We start from the raw sequence: 18,037 nt of genomic DNA, 5'->3' as shown, positions 1-18,037 counted from the left end.
TCATGGAACATAATTTGGCAGACTCAGCCATGTGGTTCTGCCATTACGAGTCAAGGATTGAAGAAAGGGGTTATAGCATCTTTCTCTGTGACTAAGGATGTCTGTTACAGCCAGTATTATATCAGGGATGTCTGTGCAAGGAAACTTAGAGGAGCCATGATATCAAACTACAAAGGAGAAGCCTGAATTGCCTCAGGATGCTAAAGAAGCCAGACCTGTGGTATAACTGCCCAGGAGCACTGCTAACTAGGAATGAATAAAGCCCAAGAAAAAGAAATGTTTTGATGTCAATAGAGATGAAAGGAATTGGAGATGACATTTTGAAATCTGTCTTGAAATTGCAGAGTATGGAGTTTGCTCAGCTTGTTTTTGATTTTGCTTTGGTTCAGTATTTTCTGACTATATTCCTTTTTCTCAAATTTGAAATGGTACTGTAGATTCTGTGCCATTATATGTTGGAAGTATGTGATATACATTTTTATTTGTATCTTTTAGCAGATTACCTTGCATGGTGGTGGCATGAATTTCAGAAAAGACATTGAAATTTGGACTTCAAAGAAACTTGAGGCTATTTTAGAATATAGGAAAATAAATTGGACCAGATGCACTTTGTACTATTTTATGGCTACAATCATATCAGAGTCAAGAAACGGAATGTAGTGGTTGGTACAGAAATGGCCCCATAGACTATTCTCTTCAGATGTTTTGACCACACTGTGTGTCACAATTAGGATATGTGTCTTTGTTGGAGTAGGCATGGACTAATTAGAGGAAGTGTGTCACTCTGCTGGTGGTGCTACAACTCTAAGAAGAACAACTCTAGCCAATGTGTCTCAGTTTTTACCTTTATTGCCTGTGAATTAAGATGTAAAATCCTGAGGTAAATTTTGAAGACCATTTCTATAGATATACTTTCATGGTTCTCATCATAACAATAGACTAAAACTCTGGTATTGTAAGTTAGCCCCAGTTAAATGATTTCCTTTATGAGAGGAGCCATGCTCATTGTGTCTCCTCACAACAATAAAACCCTAAGAAGAATTCCCTCTTAGATAGGGTTTGGACTTCAGGTTGAACATCATTTTCCTTGCTGGTGTTTTGATTCACATGAACATTCACAGTACATTGCATAGTATTATTTAATGTGAGATTATAAATATAACTTCCCTCTTGTCTTGAAAATTCATTGTATCCCTGGGGTTTTTGTTAACCACTAGTTCTTAGTTTCTTTCCACTGCTTTTGACCTAAATTGTTAAGCAGTGGTGGAGAAGAAAAATATATACAATGAAACTGTAATGAAGTCTTTCACGATCAACTCACTTTGACAGAGAAATTAAGTGCTAGATTTTTGTCAGAATGGATTTGGTACCTTCAGAGTAAAATATATATTTTTTCCACAAAAGTTATTATTAAGCAGATGAAGAGATGTTTTAGAGAGTAAAACAAGCCAAGTATGAAGATCTGTTTTCATACCTCCCAAAAGAATATGAGTACATGCCTGTAATCCAGTGATCATATACAGGAGAGAGAAATGGGAGAATTTCTATAGGTTTGCTGTGGAGAGATCTAGGCATATGTGATAAGAAAATAAAGAAATACTGCAGGTAGATATGCTGGTGCAAGACTTTATTCTCAGTAGTCTAGAAAAGAGACAGATGGGTATTTCTGAGTTCAAGATCTGCCTTTTATACAGAACAATTCACAGTCAAGTCATAGACACTGTGTTATTGAGTAAACCAAGGAAGCAACTGAGCACCAAATGAATGAAATGCATAAATGCATAAATACATAAAATATTATATAAATAAGCTGTATATCTAGAAATCACTCTGGGGTTTTCTTGACTTCAAATCATTCTTTCTGAACTTCATAGAACTGTATATACTAAATCATGCATGCACACAGTCACACATAAAATCACCATAAATAGACATAATGATAAAAATTCAAAGGGAATGGTGCTGCCTTCATTTAATCTCATCTATTCAGATACAGAAACAGGCTTTTCTATGGTTGTTCTATGACACTAGTGATTCCATGCTGCCATACTCAAAAAATTACACCAGAGAAATAGCCACAATGGCCACATGGAATGAAACTAACTTCAGAATATCATTTAATTAAGATACTGTATTTAGAATGACATTGGGCTGATAGTAAAATAGTGGGTTTTCATATGTGGAGATCCCAGAAGGCCAAAGATCTACATCCTAACAGATATGCTATTTGTGTTAAAAATGATTCCTGACTTGTAGACAGAATGTGTAAAGAATCCACCTATGAAATATAGATAACATATGCTTGAGGATTCATAAATAATGAGTAGTAATGGTAAACGATTTTTCCTAAACCTAATATATTTGCCTAATCTAGTTCATCTATTCATGGTGAAGAAATTAAATTACCTGTTTTATATAATTAAGGTTGAAATATAAAGTTTATTGCACTAAATATGTAGATATTTTTGGTATATATGATCATCCACTTATGTGTTTCTATGCGATTTACACAGGTATAACTTTAAGAACTACCAGTATATTCTGGCTCTGCTATTTGCCATTGAGGAGATCAATGGGAACCCCTATATTTTACCCAACATATCTCTTGGATTTGATTTCTACAATACCAAATACACTGAAAGGGACACTCTTGTGTTTACTTTTCTTTGGCTCACAGCCCATGTAGAGAGAAAGGTTTTACCTAATTACAATTGTAAAAAGAGAAACTTCACTGCTGCACTCACAGGAACATCATGGATAACATCTGCCCAAATTGGGACATTGCTTCAACTCTTTAAATTTCCACAGGTGAGAAAATTTGGATTGTGGGAACTGACAGTCAGTTCTCTTTGTTCATATTATAGGAATTTTTAAATTGAAAGTGTGATTGATCAATTATCCAAACATTAAAGTAAGACACAGACACATGGAGATCAATCTAGATATCTCTTGCTTATAAGAGAAAGGTTGGTGTAGTAAATAAAACTGAGCAAGTCCTTGAAACTTACAAGCTTATCATAAATTTCTGCAAAAGACTGTAAATGTAATATTCCTTTAAAATGTTCTCATGTCATCATTTATTGATTCAGGAATGAAATGGTCTTTGATATTAATATCCTTCCTCTTCTTTTCAATTTGCTTCAGATTACTTTTGGACCTTATGATACAATCTTGAGTGAACATGGTCAGTATTCTTCTCTCTACCAGATCGCCTCCAAAGACACATCTCTTACACTTGCCATTGTTTCTTTGATGGTTCATTTTAGGTGGTCATGGGTTGGTCTCATTCTCCCCGATAACCACAAAGGAAATAAAATTCTATCAGATTTTAGGGAGGAGATGGAGAGAAACAGAATCTGCATAGCTTTTGTAAAAATGATCCCAGCCACATGGACTGCATATTTTACAAGCTTCTGGGAAAATATGGAAGAGACAAATGTAATAATTATTTATGGTGACATTGATTCTCTAGAAGGTCTAATGAGAAATATTGGGCAAAGGATATTGACATGGATTGTCTGGGTCATGAACATTGAACATACTATTACTTACGATAATGATTATTTCATGTTAGACTCATTCCATGGAAGCCTAATTTTTAGGCACAATTATAGAGAGAATTTTGAATTTACCAAATTTATTCAAACAGTTAATCCTAATAAATACCCTGAAGACATTTATCTACCTAAGTTGTGGAATTTCTTCTTCAAGTGCTCATTTTCTGACACTAATTGTCATGTTTTGGACAAGTGTCAAACCAATGCTTCTTTGGATCTATTACCTAGACACATATTTGATGTTGTCATGAGTGAAGAGAGCACAAATATTTACAATGGTGTATATGCTCTGGCTCACAGCCTCCATCAGATGAGACTTCAGCTACTTCAAATGCAACCATTTGAAAATGGAGAGGGAATGGTGTTCTTTCCATGGCAGGTAATAATCTTTCTACTGCATTTTTTTGTCAGCACTCAGACATATGAAATTAGTAACAACACCAATTAAGTATTGTAAAATTTAGTTTATCTTGTCCGCAATCAAAGGATTGTTTGTGTTTCGAAGCTTACCTAGAAGTCAAGATAGTTTCAAGTGTATGATGTTGTGATACCAGGAGTAAATATGCTTAGTCAAAATCAAGCTCATGTCATCAATATCTAGCTGTACAATCTTTTCATGTTAATAGTTGCAATTAAAAAATTCATTGCTTTATATATTTAGTAATAGAGATATTAAAATTGTGACACTTAAGTGAATCAATGATGGTTGGTTTATAGAGAATTGAAGACCTTTAACTAATTTCTAGACATCAGGATACTCACTTTATACACTGGAGTTCTGAATAGATTCTAAAACCCACTGGGTCTTGCTAGGTTTCAAAAATGTTGATCTTTTCATAGAACAGTAGTAACTGATTGATTACTTGAGCTTGTTTCAAAGATTTCACTTGAAAATCAATAATAATTTAGAAGCATCTCCTCCCTAAAATCTGATATTCTGAACACTCAGGTTTTCACTTAGACATCAATAATTGAATTTTCATTAATGTTAATGTTCACAAAAGAAACTAAGAATAATAAGACACATTCCAAAACCTCCATTTTGTTCTGTATCTTGGGCACAATGTAGGATAATATTATATTTCTCTTTCAGCTTAACGCTTTCCTGAAGGACATTGAAATGAGAGACAAAAGGAGTTTAGAATGGAGACAGACAAAAGATTCAGGATATGACATTCTTAACCTTTGGAATTTACCAAAGGGTCTTGGACTAAAAGTGAAAATAGGATCCTTTTCTGCAAATGCTCCCCAGGGTCAACAGTTGTCTTTATCTGAACAGATGATTCAATGGCCAGAAATATTTTCAGAGGTGGGTTATGTATTATCTGTAAGTTTTGTACTATTACTAACACAATTATGTTTTCTGATATAATGATTGACTCAAGTTCCATTACACTTGGAGTACCAGTATAAAATACAATAAAGCAGTACTAGTATACTGGCTTTTGATTTCCTTGACTCAGATCAATGGAAGTATATAATGTTCAATAAGTCCTCCATTATTAATTTCTATGAGGATTAGGTTTCCTCCATTTGTCACAAATTATGGATGGGGCACGTGGTAAGAGACAATTTTCATCTCCAAATGACCCATGTGTTAATGTACTGGAGAAAAATCTCTCACTTGGCATTAGTATAATTAAAAAATCAAATTTAGTTTTTATTGTATGTTCAAAAACCATGACCAAAAATGACTTTAGTCATTTTCTTGTAGTCTTATAAGAAAGAATATATTTTATTTTATGGTTCTAGATGTATCAGATTCTCCCAAGGATAGAAGCATGAAACAGGTGTTTATACTGAAGACAGGCAATGGAAGCAGAAAGAAAATGTTTTTATCCACATGAATTAACAGTAAATAAAATTAGAAATCTGGAATTGAGATAATAATTTAATTTTTCAATTCCCAACAATTTTGCCATAATTTTTTCAGCAAGTCTGAATCCCCTACAATTTCAATAATTTCTCACACAATGTCACCGAAAAGGTCATAAGTACTCAAATGCTTTAGCCTTTATGGAAAATTTTTCTTTCAAATTACAATATAATAACACCCTTAACATCCCTTAATTGTCCTTTGGCTCTCAATATATCCTATGGCATCCAATGTTTAATAATAAGTTGAAAGAACTTACAGAACTATTTGAGGGTGTATTTGAAAATGCATGATTTTCACAGGTAAGAGGTGCTAATGATATAATATCCTCTGAATGCAGGAAGCAATGAATACAGTTGCTCTCTTCTATCTTGTCTGCAATTGTCACATTTGCAATAAATAATGACATTTAAAATTCTACTGGGCTGGGCTTGGTGGCACACACCTTTAATCCCAGCACTCGGGAGGCAGAGGCAGGCAGATTTCTGAGTTCGAGGCCAGCCTGGTCTACAAAGTGAGTTCCAGGACAGCCAGGGCCAGAAACCCTGTCTCAAAAAACCAAAAAAAAAAAAAAAAAAAAAAAAAAAAAAAAAAAAAAAAAAACCAAAAACCAAAAACCAAAACAAAATAAAACAAAACAAAAAACCAAAACCAAACCAAATCAAAACAAACAAACAAAAAACAAAAGCCAAAAAAATAATAAAATTTAATTGAACCTTTTCACCTTAGCTGAAGGTTTTCGGTATATTTCTTCCTAAAAATATATGCTTATTTGCTTCCATGATAATTATAAATCCTCTCACGTTGACATTCATTATTCATAATAATGGTGGATGTTGAGATGTTCAATACAAGTATCAGAAAGTAAAAAGATATTGTTAGACTAAATGGACTCCATGTTTCTAATCACTAATGTTTCACAAACTTATCCTTAACTCATTAATTCCAATTTTCTTAACACTATGATAATTCTCAGACTAAAATTTGAACACATTTGCCTTCTCAAGAACATGATATTTCTTTTTCTTTAAAAAATTTTTTTTAATTTCTTATTGATTACTTTATTTATTTACATTTCAAATGTTATCACCCTTCCCTGTTTCCTGTCCACAACCCTCCTATCCCATACCCTACCTTGGCTTCTATGCTGCACTCTACCCTGTCCCACTCCTGCCTCATTGTCCCAGCTAGCATTCCCCTATTCTGGGCATCAACCCATCAGAGGACCAATGTCCTCCCCTCCGATTGAGGCCAAATATGGCCATCCTCTGCTACATATGCTGCTGGAGCCATGGATCACTCCATGTGCATTCTTTGGTTAGTGGTTTAGTCCCTGGGAGCTCTGGGGTTTCTGGTTGCTTAATAATGTGGTTTTTTTTTTGTTGTTGTTTTGTTTTGTTTTGTTTTTTTACTATGGGGTGGCTAAACCCTTCAGCTCCTTCAGTCTTTCCCATAACTCCTCCACTGTGGTCCCTGTGCTCAGTCAGATGGCTGGCTGTAAGCATCATCATCTGTATTGGTAAGACACTGACAGATTCTTTCAGGAGACAGCTATATCTGGCTCATGTCAGCAAGCATTTCTTGGCATCCACAATAGTGTCTCTATGTGGTGACTGTATACGGGATAGATCCCCAGGTAAACATGTTCTACAAGGAGTGCACTTGTAGCAGCAGATGGCCTTGCCCTATAGATCTCTGGATAACATGTCCTTCAGTCTCTGCTCCATTCTTTGTCCCTTCCTTTTCTTTAGATAGTATTAATTCTGGGTCAATATTTTTGAAATTGGTGTTTGGCCCCATACCCCAAGCAGGGGCCTTGCCCAACCTATGAATATGGTCTCTACAGCTTCTCTTTCCCATTTGTGCATATTTCAGCTAATGTCATTGTAATGGATCCTGGGAATCTCTTGCTTTTCTAACATCTGGGACTTTCTGATGGCTACCCCCAGTTCCCCATAACCCATTACAAACAAAAAAAAATTGTTTAAATAACTCTTGGTGTTATAAACAGTGCTTCACCCTTCAGTATTAAGACCTAAAAGAACTATTTTTATGATTTTTCATAAAACCCTAAGCATTAAATGACATTATTCATTCTTCACAGATCCCTCAGTCTGTGTGCAGTAAGAGTTGTAGGCCTGGATTCAGAACAGTAACCCAGCAGGGCAAGGCCATCTGCTGCTACAAGTGCACTCCTTGTGCAGAAAATGAGATTTCTAATGAGACAGGTAAATGTAGTTTTATGGAAAACTTCCTATTTCTCCACTGGATTCCACAATGTGCGAGTAAATGGAAAAGTTTTTCCTAGAACTCTCATATGAACATTTTATTTTGTTTTTAAAGGAATTTAAATGTCCTAGTTCATCACCATCCCCTTGAAACAGCTCAACACAGCCATTACAAAATCATTCTTGATTTATATCCTTAATCCCTTGACAATATTATTGATGGAATATAAAATATATTCCCCTGTACTTTTCAATGCTTTTCATTTCACAGTGCCTTTTAACATGTATTAATACAGTATCAAAGATAGCTTTGCAAAATGTATTTCACTGATTTTTAAGAAGCACATAAGACTCAGTTCTATTGCATGTTCATAGGGATTATTAACAGCTCATTTCTCATTTTTAGTTGTTTGATAATTTCATACAATGTGTTTTCATCACATTCATTAATCTCACTCCTCCCAGATTTATTTCCCTCTTCCCTCACTCCCAGCATTTTTAATTAAACTATCTAATACAGTTCATGATACTCATGTCTACTTACATGTGTGCATGTCACTTAGAGGTTCTCAACCAACCAGGTGTTGCACACTGAAACATAAGACAGATTCCCCTTCCAGTAGGTATAAATTGCTAATACCTCATTTCCTAGAAAAGGGAGTGTCTTCATCACTACTTTCAATATCTATGCTGAAATTTGTCTGAGTTAAGTTGGCCTGCATCTATCACATTTTGTCGTGTGTTATGAATTATGGGAACAATTTCTCGGTGTTCAGAAATCAGTATTTATTTTGCAGTCTTAGGTACACTGAAGATCTTACTAAATTTCTGGCTTCTCTTGGATGAGAGTTTTACAGAACATTTATTTTATTACTCGACCCATTAGTAAAGCTTAGAGACTTTGGCCTTTTAGGGAGAGGTATAGTGCTAGGGGCTAGCTTTAGGTTTAAAAAGTCCCTGAGACATCTGGTCTCTATTTTTTTTCCTGCTTCTGCCTTCAAATCAGGATTTAAGCATTTAACTTGTGTTCCAGTGTGATCTATCCTTGAGTATTTTTATGCTTCCTACTATTATAGAAATGAATAAATACTCTAAATCTATAAGCACACACAACATTTAATGAATTCATCTATTTATTTACAATCCAGTCATGGTCCACACTTTGTAGCTACCATCCCACAGTTCCTTATCCCATTCCTTCACCAGCCCCTGTCTTGGCCCTTATGCTTCTTAAAGTTCTTAAACTCTGTGGGTGAGGTCCCAGGTACTCTGTGATTTTTGGCTAATGTCAACTTATTAGTTACTACTAACAATGAATGTCCTTCTGGGTCTGTGTTACCTCACTCAGGATGATATTTTATAGTTTCATTCATTTGCCTTCAAAAGCAATATTGCCCTTGATCTTAATAACCTAGTAATATTTTATTATGTAAATATGCTACATATTCTGTATCCATTTTTCTGTTGTAGGATATTTGGGCTGCTTTCAGCTTTTGCTCTTACAAATGAGACCATTGTGAACATATTCTAACATGTTCTCCTATGATATGATGGGGCATTTTGGGGGGTATATGCCCAAAAGTTGTATAGCTGCATCTTCAAATAGGTCTATTTTCAATTTTCTGAGGAACTGTCAGAATGATTTCAAGAGTGGTTGTACCAGTTTGCAACCCCATAAGCAATAGAGGATTGTTCCACTTTCTCCACATCCTTGACAGCATGTGCTCTCATCTAAGTTTTGACCTCAGTCATTCTAATTGCTGTAAGGTGGAATCTCAAGGTCATTTTGATTTCCATTTCACTGATCACTAAGGACTTTAGTTTTTAAATGCTTTTTAGACATTAGAGATTCCTCTGTTGTGAATTCTTTGGTTCATGCTGAGTTCCTTGATCCACTTGGACTTAAGTTTTCTGAAAGGTGATAAACATAGATATATTTTCATATTTCTCAATACAAACTGTTACTTAAAACAGCACCATTTGTTGAATATGCTTTCTTTCTTTTTTTTTTTTTTGATTGTACGTTTTTGCTTCTTTGTCAAATAGTGTCCATGTATATGTGGGCTTATTTATGGGTCTTCAGTTCTATTCCATTAATTGAGCTGTCTACATATGTACCAATACAATGTGGATTTTAACACTATTGCTCTGTAGTACAGAACAAGGTTAAGGATGGTAATTCCCCCGGAAGTTCTTTTCATTTTATGTATTGTTATTGCTATGGTGGGCTTTTTGTTTTTCTATATGAAATTGAGAATTGCTCTTTAATTACATGTGAAGAATTGTGTTGGAATCTTGATGGAGATTGCATTAACTCTGTTGATTGCTTTTTGGGAGGATAGCCAAATTTACGATGTAAATCCTACAAATCTAAAAGCTTGGGAGAGCTCTCCATTTTCTGAGGTCTTCTCAATTGCTTTCAGGGAAGACTTGAAGTTATAGTCATACAGATATTTCCCTTACTTTGTAAGAGTTATGTCAAGATATTTTATACTATTTCTGCCTACTGTGAAGGGTGTTGTTTTTTTAAAATATTTTCCAATCTTGCTTATCCATTGTATAGAGAAAGGTTAATAATTTATTTGAGTTAATTAATTAGCCAGCCACTTTAAGTTGTTTATTAGCTGGAGAAGGACTCATGTAGATTTTTTTTGTGGTATCTTATGGAATCTAATATATCGTTCACAAATTGTGATACCTTGACAATTTCTTTTCAAATATTTGTCCCCATGATCTACTATTGTCTTATTGCTCTATCTAGAACTTCAAGTACTATATGGAATAGATATTGAGAGAATGGACATCTTGTCTTGCCCCTTAACTTAGGAGGATTCATTCAAGTACCTCTCCATTTAATTTGAGGTTGGCTGGTGGTTTGCTGTATATTGCTTTTATTATATTTAGGTAAGGGCTTGAATTACTAACCTCTACAATATTTTTAACATGAACGGGTGTTGTATATTTTCGAATTCTTTTTCAGCTCTTTTTTTATTGTATATTTTCTTTATTTACATTTCAAATGTTATCCCCTTTCATGGTTTCCCTCCCTCCCAGAAACACCCTATCACATCCTCACTCCCCCTGCTTCTATGAGGGTGTTCCTTCACCAACCCACCCATACTCACCTCCTAACCCTTGATTTCCCTACACTAGGGCATCTATGGAGCCTTCATATGACAAAGACATCTCCTTCCATTGATGCATGACAGGGCCATTCTCTGCTACAGATGTAGCTGGAGCCAGGTGTACTCCTTTGTTGATGGCTTAGTCCCTAGGAGTTTGGGGGGGGGGGTGTCTGGTGGTTCATATTGTTGTTCTTCCTTTGGGGTTACAAACCCCTTCAACTCCTTAAGTCCTTTATCTAACTCCTCTAATGTGGGACCCTACACTCACTCAAATAGTTTACTATGAACACCCACCTCTGAATTTATAAGGCTCTAACAGGGCCTCTCAGGAGACAGCCATATCAGGCTCCTTTCAGCATGCCCTTCTTGGCATCCACAATAGTGTCTGGGTTTGGTAGCTGTATATGGAATGAAACCCCATGTGGGACAGTGTCACTCTTTGCTCCACACTTTGTCTCTGTAACTCCTTCCAGGGCTAATTTCTTTCCTCTTCAAAGAAGGGCTGAAGTATCCATACTTTGGTCTTCATTTTTCTTGAGTTTCATGTGGTTTTTGAAAAAATACTGTTCATAATAAAAACAAATAACATCAACTTCATGGAGCTCTAACCAAGTAAGTAAAAAATCTGCATGGCACAAATATCAGGTCTCTGAAGAGAGAAATTGAGGAGGATATAAGAAGATGGAAACATCTTCCTTGGTTATAGATCACTGGGATTAACATAGTGCAAAAGGCTATCTAACCAAAAGCAATGTCCAAATTCAATGCAATCCCCATCAAAATTCCAACACAATTATTCACAAATTTTCAAACAGCAATATGGATGCTTCTGATTGTTTTAAAGGGTCTACACTCTCATCTTTTAATACAAACTTTCAATAGCAATCAATTTTACTATCAATATTTCACCCAAGTGAAATCATTACAACACACACACAAACACACACACACACAAATATATAAAGTGAATTTTTGAATGTATTCTGTGTCTGTATAAAAAGTCATTCATGCACTAAGGGCAAATCTGGCCAGTGTCTGTTAATTAACTATATTGTACAACAGTATGCACCTCAAAGAAATGCTAAACAGTGTAATTTTGAAAATATTGCTGATAGAAAGTTGAACAGTAAGTTATTGCTCTCTTTTATATGTTAAAATATCAATTCATTATTATTAATGAAGGAAAATTGACACTTTGTTTATCAATTATATTTTAGGAAATATAGAAATATTGTGTAATCCATTGTCTTAGTGTTTTACTGCTGTTAGAAAACACCATAACAAAGACTACTCCTATATGACAACATTTAATTGGGCCTGGCTGACCAGTTCAGATGTTCAGTCAATTATCTTCAAAGTAGAAGCATGGAATTATTCAGTCAGGCATGATGTAGAGGAGCAGAGAATTCTACATCTTCATCTGAAGGCTACTAGTAAGAGACTGGTTTCTTAACACATAAGACAAGGTTCTTAAAGCCCATGCCCACAAGAAGGCCACAACAACAAATAGTGCCTCTCCCTATACCAAGTATTTTCAAACTAGGTCTTTCTACTCCTTGGGTCCCATATGGTTGTTTAAAGATTTGAGACTATGCAGACAATACCTAAGCATAGCATTATGAAAGAGTACATCTTGTCTAAATTACAACATTTGCATATTTTATAACAGTTTCAACAATGTTAAAAATCCAAGTTCTAAGTCCCTTCTGAAATTCATTCAAAGTCTTCAATGTAATTGCCAAAGCGAGACATGAACCAGTTGGGCAAATTCCAAATTATGGAACTCCATGTCTGATGCCAATGAGGTCTTCAGATGTCCACTACTTTTTCATCTTTGTTGACTGCAATAAACTTCTTTCTTCTGGGCTGGTTCCAATCCCTGCTACCAGCTTTCCTCACCATATTTCCCATGGCTCTGGAATCTTGAACATTTTGGGGTTTCCAATCAGCTTCATCATTATTGCTTCCACTTTCAATGCCTAGAATCTGTACAAGATTTTCTAGGCTCCTCCAAAGGACCTGCATTATTTCTCCTGTAAAGCACTCCAGTTTCTGGTTGACTCCACTCTAATTTTGCATTTTAGTGATCATCCCATGCCAGTGGTATCTCCAGTACACTGGGATCTTGCACTGAAGCCAGGCTTCACCAATAACCTCTCATAGTCTCTTCTCATGTTGCTAAGTCTCTGCTTCTTTGCCTGACACTTCTACTCCTGGGCCATTAACTATAACTAAGGCTTTACCTTCAAAAATGCCATTTCCTGGCTTCTCACAACGCCAAGTCACAGCTACACTCCATGATCCCTTCATGCTTTCAAATCCACTACCACCTACGTGATTCTAACATCAAGTTCATATGCAGCTCAATATACAACCTTGGATATCTCTGGAACAGAACATCTTTTACTCTCAGAAAGCAATCCCAGATGATTTTCCCTCAGAGATTATGATCTCTTATTAATCATTGCTAATTTCTTAGCTCCAGATTACCAGTGTCAATTGTTCTAGTAGTCTTCTTATTGACTAATACGCCAGAGCCACATGGTCAATGCTGCCGAGTTTGGCTACCTTGGGGGCTGTAAGATGCCCCCCCACCCCTTATTCTAGTACCAGCTTTTGTTTCACAACACTCTAAATACTTAAGCTTGGCTCTCCTTGGACTTGCTCCATAAATTGACCTTGAACTAAAAAATCTGCGTGGCTTTGTCTCCAGAAGGCTGAGATATAAAACAAAGTACACCTGGATTTAACCTTTTCTCTACTTGGAACTTGCACTGTCACAGGCTGGCCTCAAACTCAGGGTATGTTCTCCATTGTCTCCTGGGATTAAAGGAGTGTATCACCCTGCCTTTTCCTAAGATTTTTATGGCCACTGTTTTCCATGATCCCGGTCAAAAGCCTGTGTCTCCCAGTCTCAAGATCTAGATCACAAGTTTTCCCACTATTTCTGGATTGCTGTTCATTCCATATTAAATCTACAAAGTATTCCCTTTTCCAATCCAAATAGAAACTATAGTTTGGTTGGATGAAATCTTACACAGAGATCAACTACTCTCTTAACTCTTTTTCTCCTTGAAACTATCATTTGGCTTCATTTCATTTCCTGGTGCCCCTTTATTTTTATTTGAACCATATGTTACCTATTTTTCCTTTCTAAGCTTGCTATGCTTGTATGAAAATGTTCTTCATGCTCTTCATGAGACTTAAGCAGAGATGAAAGTCTCTGTTCAGCTTCTTGGGACTTCCTTTGTTATTTCAGTTAATATAAATCTCTTTATCCTAGCCTTTAGACAAGGGTAAAAGGAAATCACATACTTTACCGAAATATCACAAGAGCAGACCCATATAAGAATTCTTCTCAGAAACTTATAGAATCAGGATTCCCCAGTTCAAATCACACTCAGCAACAATGGTTTCCATATTACTACAAGGATGGCTCATTAAGCCCCATTTAAAATATTCGATTGCTTTCCAAATCCAAAATCTCAAAATCCACATTCTTTCAACCAAAAACGTGGTCAGGTCTACCACAGAAATGTCACAATATGGGTTCTAACTTATGTCTTAGGTTTTTACTGCTATAAACATTCACCTCGACAAAGTTAAATTTTATAAGGACATTTATTTGGGACTGGCTTACAGTTTCAGAGGCTCAGTTTATTATCCTCAAGACAGGAGAATGACAGCATCCAGGCAGCCATGGCAGAAAAGGATCTGAGAGGTCTACATTTTCAGGTGAAAACATCTATAAAGTGACTGACTTCCAGTTATCTAGGATGAGGGTCTAAAAGCCCACTTCCACAGTGGCATACTTCTTTAACAAGACCATACTTCAAAATAGTGCCACTTTCTGGGTCAAGCCCATTCACACTACCATACCAACATAATGTAATTTAAAAAATCTAGAGCATCTACTTTATGTTAATAATAACATTTATAAAAAAAAATTTAAAGTTCCAGAGCATAGTATTATAATTGTTTCTTTTAAATCACTCACATTTTTATTAATTTATTTATATTTTTAACTCCATATTTTATTCCCCCATCCACACTCCAACATTTTCACATCCCATATCTCCTCCCCACCCACATGTTGCCAGGTGGCTGTCCCCATCCCCAACCCCACCGGACCTCTAAATTCCCTGGGGACTCAAGTCTCTTGAGGGTTAGGTGCATCATCTCTGAATAAACACAGACCCCCACAGTCCTCTACTCTATGTGTGTTGGAACCTCATATCAGCTGGTATATGATGCCTGTTTGGTGGTCAAATGTTTGAAAGATCTCAGAGGTCTTATTTAATTGAGACTGCTGGTCCTCCTACAGGTCTGCTCTTCTCCTCAGCTTATTTCAGCACTCCCTAATTCAATAGCAGGGGTAAAATGCTTCTGTTTGGGTGCAAATACCTGCATCTGATACTTTCAGATGCTTATTGGGTCTTTTGGAGGGCAGTCATGATAGGTCCCTTTTTGTGAGTGCTCCATAGCCTCAGTAATAGTTTCGGGCATTGGGACCTCTCCTTGAGCAGGATTCCAATTTGGACCTTCTATTCCTTAGGCTCTTCTCCACTTCCATCCCTGTAATTATTTCAGACAGAAAAAATTTCGGTCAGAAATGTGACTATTGGATGGCAACCCCATTCCTCATTTGATGTCCTGTATTCCTGCTGCAAGTGGGCTCTGTAAAATTCCCCTCCCTACTTTTGAGCATTTCCAAGAATATTCAATCTATACGAAACAATATGTTTGCTTTAAATGCTATGAAAACATATTATTTGCATGATTTTTTGAGCAGTATCTTATGTAATAGGATCTATTTCAAATCCCCCATCAGAGAATAAACAGAATTTGAAAGCACAAGGGATCTTTGGGAGAAAAATTAATTTAGGATTCACATATAAGAAAGCATAATCTAAAAAAATTTTTAAAAACTTTCAAACAAGCTAGATTTTCGATATTTAAGTAAAAAAGTATCTATGAATTATGTGTACTATCAGAGCCACAGGACGTTTTTGCAGTGTAATTTAGTATTCTAGTTACTTATAAAAGAGGCACAGCATTGTCAGTATAGGAAGGAAATATTGTATGAAAAGAGAACAGAGGCATTTAGGTAGTCCAACTTAAACCACAATCATGAAGGTTGTTAGAGAATTTACTGGAAATTGATACATACCTAGAAAGACACAATACTATTCTTTACAAAGGTAGGATTTGAAAGCCCATATTTTTTCCCACTGAAAGCTTTCCTAGTTGTGCATACACTGGCTTTCCTGAATTTAATCAGTGACTATTAAAATGTAAAAGGTAGGTATAGAGCACAAGGAGGAGCTGTGAGTATAAACTGATGGAAGGGAAAGTGTGTGACGGTAGTAATTAAAGAAAGGTTGCATTAAATCTTTTATATGTCAACATAAATATGGAAAGAAATATATTAGGAAAAAGGTGCAGTTTATAAATGTAGAATTGCACATACCAGAGTACTAATTACTTTCTTCCTAAGAAAACAAAGTACAGTGACTTTTGTGATAGTCGCTATAGTTAGAAATGGTTCATAATAAAAGGAATCACTATAGACTGGACTCCTGATCTCATTTAAACCTATATTTCTGACCAGATGTAGACCAGTGTGTGAAGTGTCCAGAGAGTCATTATGCAAATACAGAGAAGGACCACTGCTTTCCAAAATCTGTGAGCTTTCTGGCCTATGAAGACCCCCTGGGGATGGCACTAGGCAGCATAGCTTTGTGCTTATCTGCATTCACTGCCTTTGTTATTGGCATCTTTGTGAAACACAGAGATACACCTATTGTCAAGGCCAATAATCGAGCTCTAAGTTACATTTTGCTCATCACACTCACCTTCTGTTTCTTATGTTCCTTGAACTTCATTGGTAAGCCAAACACAGTCGCCTGCATCCTTCAGCAGACCACCTTTGCAATTGCTTTCACTGTGGCTCTTGCCACTGTGTTGGCCAAAGCTATTACTGTGGTCCTTGCCTTTAAGGTCAGTTTTCCAGGGAGAATGGTAAGGTGGCTAGTGATATCATGGGGTCCAAGATACATCATTCCTATCTGCACCCTGATCCAGCTTCTTATTTGTGGAATATGGATGACAACTTCTCCACCATTCATTGACCAAGATGCTCACACTGAACATGGACACATCATCCTTTTGTGCAACAAGGGTTCAGCTGTCGCCTTCCACTCCGTCCTGGGATATCTCTGTATCTTGGCCCTTGGGAGTTATACCATGGCCTTCTTTTCTAGAAATTTGCCTGATACATTCAATGAATCCAAATTTCTGTCATTCAGCATGTTGGTGTTCTTCTGTGTCTGGGTCACCTTTCTTCCTGTCTACCACAGCACTAAAGGGAAGGTCATGGTAGCCATGGAAGTATTCTCTATCTTGGCTTCCAGCACAGCACTCCTTGCCTTCATATTTGGTCCCAAGTGTTACATTATCTTGTTGAGACCAGAGAAGAATTCATTTAACCATATCAAGAAGAAAACACGTTCTAAACAAAAAATTCTCCTAAAATATAGTTGATAAAAATAAATTTAGTTTTTTTGTTAACAACTTCTTAAAAGGGATCATTCATATATCATTCTAAAATATGCTATTCACTTATAGTAAGAATGCAATTTTATCATGTTTTATTCCTTTATTCAGCTATATTATAGTGTTATAGTATGAAAGCCATTTATTTCCAATGTTTGAAAACCACAATTGCTCTAGTGATTCAGCATCTCTGAGTCTAAGTCCTGACGCCTCCATTCCTGTATCATTTCAAATGTGTATATCCTTACTTGATAGAAAATCTTCCTTTTCATTTCTTGTTTTGATTTTATTGAACTTCATGAGTATTCTTCCTGCAGCCTGAAATAGCAAAATATTTAGTTTGGAAAGTATATTGGCATATAATTTCTTAAGGTCCATTAATTAATCATACAAAAATTTAATTTCTATATAAGTAGTGTTTAAAATTATTATATATCTTATATTCAAAATACCAGGTTTGAACATGAACAACATGGTATATGTAAAACTGAAAATGCATTTCATTACTTTAAAAATGGTCTGTTTGAATTTATTTGTTTATATTTAAAACTATACCCTGTCATAATTTAAATGAAAGGTTTAATAATGTAATAGCCTTCTAGTTCCTGGCATTATGTTTTACATACTATCTTAGTGCAAAGGTTCATTTAGAAATGTATTTTATTGCCCAAAGTGAAATATTATTCAAAGAAAACA

General features: G+C 35.8%; 1 protein-coding gene across 2 annotated transcripts in view; it reads left to right on the top strand.

The window, feature by feature from the left end:
• Vmn2r94 (vomeronasal 2, receptor 94) overlaps window positions 1-17,329 on the top strand; it is a 41,690-nt gene extending 24,361 nt beyond the window's left edge. For both annotated transcript variants that reach the window (XM_030249987.1, NM_001104543.2), the window contains 5 exons: window positions 2,514-2,808; window positions 3,145-3,936; window positions 4,651-4,866; window positions 7,538-7,661; window positions 16,398-17,329. In XM_030249987.1, the coding sequence (XP_030105847.1) occupies window positions 2,514-2,808; window positions 3,145-3,936; window positions 4,651-4,866; window positions 7,538-7,661; window positions 16,398-17,329 (2,359 nt within the window). The remainder of the gene's footprint in view (window positions 1-2,513; window positions 2,809-3,144; window positions 3,937-4,650; window positions 4,867-7,537; window positions 7,662-16,397) is intronic.
• The last annotated feature ends 708 nt before the right edge of the window (window positions 17,330-18,037 follow it).

This window comes from Mus musculus, chromosome 17 (genome assembly GCF_000001635.26).
Source record: "Mus musculus strain C57BL/6J chromosome 17, GRCm38.p6 C57BL/6J".
NCBI lineage: Eukaryota > Metazoa > Chordata > Mammalia > Rodentia > Muridae > Mus > Mus musculus.
This window is presented reverse-complemented; position numbering and strand designations above follow the sequence as displayed.